Source organism: Boleophthalmus pectinirostris, unplaced genomic scaffold (assembly GCF_026225935.1).
Source record: "Boleophthalmus pectinirostris isolate CB_2022bp ecotype Guang Dong unplaced genomic scaffold, ASM2622593v1 HiC_scaffold_2805, whole genome shotgun sequence".
Lineage (NCBI taxonomy): Eukaryota > Metazoa > Chordata > Actinopteri > Gobiiformes > Gobiidae > Boleophthalmus > Boleophthalmus pectinirostris.
In genome coordinates this window covers 1-7,204 of record NW_026571285.1, presented here as the reverse complement: position 1 = coordinate 7,204, position 7,204 = coordinate 1, and the positions used below count along the sequence as shown (strand labels likewise).

Genomic DNA, 7,204 nt, shown 5'->3' with positions numbered 1-7,204 from the left:
ATATTTCAACACATTTCTTGCCTATATTGATGTCATGAGATGTCATGGGTTGGTTGGTGTAGTTTTGTCCTACAGCGCTGGAATCTATCACACAGTAGTGCGCCCTCTAAGCTTCACAAAGATGGTTCACACTCCCAGGACACAGTTGTATTTTCAGCAGTATTTTAGGAGATAGACCTTCATCATAGTTGTTGTTTAGCCATCACAAAAGGGACATTCACAAAAACACTGATCCTTATTTTCTGCTTTCACACTGTCAGAATAATATGCAGCTTTCAAAGTCATGTAAATGTTGTGGAAAAATTGTATAAATCTTGAAGAAAAAAATAATTGATTCATTTGCGAAGCCCAGTGAGTTTTTGGAACACAGACAAAGGTTTATTCGTCTTTGTTACAGCAGATGTGGACAGGGCCTAGGCCTGCCCTGACCAAAGACCAACAGCCTCTCGTGAGTCTCCTCTCTCCAGTCACGCCTCCAATCTCTTCTCTCCATCTCCCCCAGAGCATCTGAGCTCTGAGTATTTATACAGACATACAAGTTACATGCATATCAACGCAGAGTGACTTTTGTTTCACAGACTTGTGTTAATCAACTTTACATTTGAGACAATTCAGAGTTCCCTGTGAGGTGGGGACAGTTGTGTCTGCTGAACCTTTACACATGTTAATGAAATCACATTCATTTACACAAAGACAGATTGAGAAAAATCTTTCCACAATATAAAGTTCCATCACAGTAAATATGGGCAAAGTTGAACATTTTATCCCACAGCACAGCTAACTGCCAAGCTCCACCCACTGTATTTACTGACACTTAAAAAGACCAGATTAAACCAACTCATAGAGGACTGTAAACTTGCACCTGAAAATGTGTGGACGTCATCTTCTAGTGTCAGTTTTTACTGTGGATGGCTGCTGGAATATTACAATGTGAGTATATTTATCAGAAACCTCACAAACTATATACTTTTGAGTGAACCAGTTGCATCTATATTTATAAGTATTATTCTCTATTATGGGCTTAGTTTGGTAGCATTTGGCTATTCACAAACCAATGCATTTTTGTGCATAGCTAAAGTGGCCAAACAACAGTGAGGCAAAGATGTAGCCTAATTAAAAACTGTGTAAACCGACTTTGAGTAACTTTATATTAAACTGTGTGGCCTCAATATTGTTTTATGACCTTTTGATACAGGTTCATTGGGTTATGACGAAGACCTTCTCTTCACAACAAGTATGGCTTTTACACTGACCCTACACATGTAGCCTACAGGCTGTAACAGTATCTTTTTTTAGTTGTCAGATGTGGAGAGGCCCCCCAAATAGAGAATGGGCATATTGTGGAGCGCAGCCTTGGGTATTTGAAGTATCAGTGCAGTCCTGAGTATATTCTTCATGGTATCAACACAGTGCATTGTTTTAACAACGAATCATGGTCTGAAGTGCCCCGCTGCAAAGGTGAGATATTTAATGCAACACTCAGTAAATGACAAACAATCGTAAATCAGGAAAACCTACAAGAGCTGCATTCTGGTCTTTAATAGAAATCTCTCTTAGCCATCATACACGAGGGATGTTCAAAAAACACTGATCTTATATTCTGCTTTCACACCATCAGAAGAAGTATATGCAGCTTTCAAAGGGTTATATGTTGCTTTTATGTAAATATGGGTAATGTTCAATATTTTGTCCCACAGCAAAGCCAACTAGCAAGTTCCACACATTTTATTTACCTGTGCCTATGAAAATAACCCAAATCACAACTCACATTACTATATTTGAGGAATTGCATTATTTGAGGAGATTTTAAACCTCTACTTGAACTAACTGAGTGTAATTCTAGCTATGTAATTGTACTTCATTACATTTAAAATCATAAGAGTCATAGACAATGTCAGCAGTCACCTCCAGGCTCTCTCTCTCAAAACCTTCAAATCAGGTTAGAATCTAGGTGTAATAATGGAGTCAGGCTTGAACCTTTACAGCCACATCAAATCAATAAGATCTGCAGCCTTTTACCACCTAAAAACACAAAATCAGATGTATGCTGTCTAAAGCAGGCTTGGAGAGATGTATCCATGCGCTTGTCTCCAGTAGGTGAGATACTGTAACGGCCTCTCACTGGCCTCTCCAAACGAGCTGTAAGACAGTTGCATTACATCCAGAACACTGCAGCTCAGGTCCTGACTCAAACCAGGAAGTACAAGCACATAAATCCTGTGCTCAGGTCTCTGCACTGGCTTCCTGTGGCTCAGAGAATAGACTTTAAGTGGTTCTGCTTGCGTACGAGTCTCTCTATGGCCGAGCACCAAAATACATCCATGACATGTTAGTGCCGTATGAACCATCTGCACTCTGAGGAGCTCAGCCTCCTGCTGGTGACCAGAGTCAGGACTAAACATGGGGAGCCAGTGTTTCGGTTTTATGCAGCTAAAACCTGGAACAGTCTTCTTGAAGATGTGCGACAGGCCTCTGCTTTGACTTTGTTTAAATCCAGGCTCACAGTTCTGTTCAAACAATTCTGTTTAGCTGTGCATATGACTGAAAGGTTTTCATTCTGCACTCTTCTCTCTAACTAATGTCTCTTTATTTATGTTCTGATTTGTTTGTATTGTGCGTTTAATGTATTTCTTATTCTGTAAAGCACTTTGAATTGCTTTGTGTACAAGTTGTACTATACAAATTAACTTGCCTTGCTTTGCAAATTGTCCCAATACAATGTTTCTCACTGCAGCATCTTTTCCTCTTTTGTGCTAAATGAAACAATGTGAATGTCTTTCAGCCGCTTCAGCCCCCACTGGGTCAGACGACAGCCATCAGCAGATGTTCACTCATGGTATTTAATCTCAATTTACACTGTCCCTTTCACCTGTAGGAGTCTATTTTAAGTTATCACATTGTCTTATGTTTTCTGCAGTCGACAAATGTGGCTCCCCTCCCACAGTAAACAATGCAGACTTTGAGGTTGATCCAGGTCAGATGTTTGTGACATATCAATGTAATTACTGGTACAAACTAAACGGAACCAGTATAATGAGATGTCTGAATAACCAATGGACTCCACCACCCACCTGTAAAGGTATACAGTATTTGTAAGTGATTAAATGCAGAATCATTCAGTTTAACCAATGTAATGTGTGTGCAGTTGACTTCTGTGAGCTGGATACGTTTAAATATCGTGATCTGGTGAACACGGGCAATATTCATATTAAAGCTGGAACCGCAATGAAATTTTCTTGTTCTGGTAATACATGGAAGACTGCACAGGCTGTGTGCAATGAAAACAAGGAATTGTATTTGTCTGCATGTAAGTAGACTAAGGAGCGGATTCTTTGAATCATATGTTATCAGTTTATTATAATAATACATTACACCTCAGCTCAACATGTGGCTCAGTGAGATATTGTAAAGAAATATCTTTTTCTTCTAGGTTGTTGGAAGGCAACCCATAACGTGGTAGGTGACCATATGAATATTTAAAGCATATATTTTTCTTGTGTTCATGTAGTCAGTTTTTAGTATAAATGTGGAATAGTTTTTTTCTCATCACATTTTTGTATATTGTTCAACAGAAGTACTGATTATGAAATGTGTTTTTTCTTTAGGGCCTCTGTGGTTACACACGAATATATAACCAAGAAACCCAGACTCAAGATCAGTAACAATAAAAAGATCAACTTAGATGGTCATCTCATTTATGTGACCAAAACATGTCTGAACGACCAGCATTGTCTTCATTAACGCTTTAAGACTGAAGTACAAGTGCTAAGCCTGTCCTTAGTACACACTGGCTCTTGTTTAGCTAATTTTGAAGTTTTGTCCCTGTTCAAACTAATGCTTTTTTTTTTTTTTTTTTCCCCAAATAGCACAATAAAGCATAATATTTCAACACATTTCTTGCCTATATTGATGTCATGAGATGTCATGGGTTGGTTGGTGTAGTTTTGTCCTACAGCGCTGGAATCTATCACACAGTAGTGCGCCCTCTAAGCTTCACAAAGATGGTTCACACTCCCAGGACACAGTTGTATTTTCAGCAGTATTTTAGGAGATAGACCTTCATCATAGTTGTTTAGCCATCACAAAAGGGACATTCACAAAACACTGATCCTTATTTTCTGCTTTCACACTGTCAGAATAATATGCAGCTTTCAAAGTCATGTAAATGTTGTGGAAAAATTGTATAAATCTTGAAGAAAAAAAATAATTGATTCATTTGCGAAGCCCAGTGAGTTTTTGGAACACAGACAAAGGTTTATTCGTCTTTGTTACAGCAGATGTGGACAGGGCCTAGGCCTGCCCTGACCAAAGACCAACAGCCTCTCGTGAGTCTCCTCTCTCCAGTCACGCCTCCAATCTCTTCTCTCCATCTCCCCCAGAGCATCTGAGCTCTGAGTATTTATACAGACATACAAGTTACATGCATATCAACGCAGAGTGACTTTTGTTTCACAGACTTGTGTTAATCAACTTTACATTTGAGACAATTCAGAGTTCCCTGTGAGGTGGGGACAGTTGTGTCTGCTGAACCTTTACACATGTTAATGAAATCACATTCATTTACACAAAGACAGATTGAGAAAAATCTTTCCACAATATAAAGTTCCATCACAGTAAATATGGGCAAAGTTGAACATTTTGTCCCACAGCACAGCTAACTGCCAAGCTCCACCCACTGTATTTACTGACACTTAAAAAGACCAGATTAAACCAACTCATAGAGGACTGTAAACTTGCACCTGAAAATGTGTGGACGTCATCTTCTAGTGTCAGTTTTACTGTGGATGGCTGCTGGAATATTACAATGTGAGTATATTTATCAGAAACCTCACAAACTATATACTTTTGAGTGAACCAGTTGCATCTATATTTATAAGTATTATTCTCTATTATGGGCTTAGTTTGGTAGCATTTGGCTATTCACAAACCAATGCATTTTTGTGCATAGCTAAAGTGGCCAAACAACAGTGAGGCAAAGATGTAGCCTAATTAAAAACTGTGTAGACCGACTTTGAGTAACTTTATATTAAACTGTGTGGCCTCAATATTGTTTTATGACCTTTTGATACAGGTTCATTGGGTTATGACGAAGACCTTCTCTTCAAAACAAGTATGGCTTTTACACTGACCCTACACATGTAGCCTACAGGCTGTAACAGTATCTTTTTTTAGTTGTCAGATGTGGAGAGGCCCCCCAAATAGAGAATGGGCATATTGTGGAGCGCAGCCTTGTGTATTTGAAGTATCAGTGCAGTCCTGAGTATATTCTTCATGGTATCAACACAGTGCATTGTTTTAACAACGAATCATGGTCTGAAGTGCCCCGCTGCAAAGGTGAGATATTTAATGCAACACTCAGTAAATGACAAACAATCGTAAATCAGGAAAACCTACAAGAGCTGCATTCTGGTCTTTAATAGAAATCTCTTAGCCATCATACACGAGGGATGTTCAAAAAACACTGATCTTATATTCTGCTTTCACACCATCAGAAGAAGTATATGCAGCTTTCAAAGGGTTATATGTTGCTTTTATGTAAATATGGGTAATGTTCAATATTTTGTCCCACAGCAAAGCCAACTAGCAAGTTCCACACATTTTATTTACCTGTGCCTATGAAAATAACCCAAATCACAACTCACATTACTATATTTGAGGAATTGCATTATTTGAGGAGATTTTAAACCTCTACTTGAACTAATTGAGTGTAATTCTAGCTATGTAATTGTACTTCATTACATTTAAAATCATAAGAGTCATAGACAATGTCAGCAGTCACCTCCAGGCTCTCTCTCTCAAAACCTTCAAATCAGGTTAGAATCTAGGTGTAATAATGGAGTCAGGCTTGAACCTTTACAGCCACATCAAATCAATAAGATCTGCAGCCTTTTACCACCTAAAAAACACAAAATCAGATGTATGCTGTCTAAAGCAGGCTTGGAGAGATGTATCCATGCGCTTGTCTCCAGTAGGTGAGATACTGTAACGGCCTCTCACTGGCCTCTCCAAACGAGCTGTAAGACAGTTGCATTACATCCAGAACACTGCAGCAGCTCAGGTCCTGACTCAAACCAGGAAGTACAAGCACATAAATCCTGTGCTCAGGTCTCTGCACTGGCTTCCTGTGGCTCAGAGAATAGACTTTAAGTGGTTCTGCTTGCGTACGAGTCTCTCTATGGCCGAGCACCAAAATACATCCATGACATGTTAGTGCCGTATGAACCATCTGCACTCTGAGGAGCTCAGCCTCCTGCTGGTGACCAGAGTCAGGACTAAACATGGGGAGCCAGTGTTTCGGTTTTATGCAGCTAAAACCTGGAACAGTCTTCTTGAAGATGTGCGACAGGCCTCTGCTTTGACTTTGTTTAAATCCAGGCTCACAGTTCTGTTCAAACAATTCTGTTTAGCTGTGCATATGACTGAAAGGTTTTCATTCTGCACTCTTCTCTCTAACTAATGTCTCTTTATTTATGTTCTGATTTGTTTGTATTGTGCGTTTAATGTATTTCTTATTCTGTAAAGCACTTTGAATTGCTTTGTGTACAAGTTGTACTATACAAATTAACTTGCCTTGCTTTGCAAATTGTCCCAATACAATGTTTCTCACTGCAGCATCTTTTCCTCTTTTGTGCTAATTGAAACAATGTGAATGTCTTTCAGCCGCTTCAGCCCCCACTGGGTCAAACGACAGCCATCAGCAGATGTTCACTCATGGTATTTAATCTCAATTTACACTGTCCCTTTCACCTGTAGGAGTCTATTTTAAGTTATCACATTGTCTTATGTTTTCTGCAGTCGACAAATGTGGCTCCCCTCCCACAGTAAACAATGCAGACTTTGAGGTTGATCCAGGTCAGATGTTTGTGACATATCAATGTAATTACTGGTACAAACTAAACGGAACCAGTATAATGAGATGTCTGAATAACCAATGGACTCCACCACCCACCTGTAAAGGTATACAGTATTTGTAAGTGATTAAATGCAGAATCATTCAGTTTAACCAATGTAATGTGTGTGCAGTTGACTTCTGTGAGCTGGATACGTTTAAATATCGTGATCTGGTGAACACGAGCAAATATTTATATTAAAGCTGGAACCGCAATGAAATTGTCTTGTTCTGGTACTACATGGAAGACTGCACAGGCTGTGTGCAATGAAAACAAGGAATTGTATTTGTCTGCATGTAAGTAGACTAAGGAGC

The 7,204-nt window shown here is 39.1% G+C and overlaps 2 protein-coding genes across 2 annotated transcripts; both read left to right on the top strand.

The window, feature by feature from the left end:
* Positions 1 to 848: 848 nt before the first annotated feature.
* Positions 849 to 3,910, top strand: LOC110160413 (complement factor H-like). Its single transcript, XM_055159798.1, has 8 exons — positions 849 to 930; positions 1,196 to 1,234; positions 1,297 to 1,458; positions 2,783 to 2,836; positions 2,918 to 3,079; positions 3,146 to 3,307; positions 3,431 to 3,456; positions 3,606 to 3,910. The coding sequence occupies exons 1-8, from the start codon at positions 909 to 911 to the stop codon at positions 3,660 to 3,662; spliced, it is 684 nt and encodes a 227-aa protein (XP_055015773.1). The 5' UTR covers positions 849 to 908; the 3' UTR covers positions 3,663 to 3,910.
* Positions 3,911 to 4,699: 789 nt separating this feature from the next.
* LOC110160414 (complement factor H-related protein 1-like) lies at positions 4,700 to 7,074 on the top strand (the record flags this gene model as incomplete). The annotated part of the gene is made up of 6 exons (XM_055159800.1): positions 4,700 to 4,806; positions 5,072 to 5,110; positions 5,173 to 5,334; positions 6,661 to 6,714; positions 6,796 to 6,957; positions 7,024 to 7,074. Coding segments are annotated over exons 1-6 (529 nt in total), but the record flags the coding sequence as incomplete, so codon positions are not given.
* Positions 7,075 to 7,204: the final 130 nt, after the last annotated feature.

Excerpts from the sequence above, each read along its gene's own strand:
- LOC110160413 (XM_055159798.1), top strand. The coding sequence starts at position 909 with ATGGCTGCTGGAATATTACAAT. Across the intron at positions 1,459-2,782 it reads TGAAGTGCCCCGCTGCAAAG|CCGCTTCAGCCCCCACTGGG; the intron begins GTGAGATATTTA and ends AATGTCTTTCAG. Across the intron at positions 3,080-3,145 it reads TCCACCACCCACCTGTAAAG|TTGACTTCTGTGAGCTGGAT; the intron begins GTATACAGTATT and ends ATGTGTGTGCAG.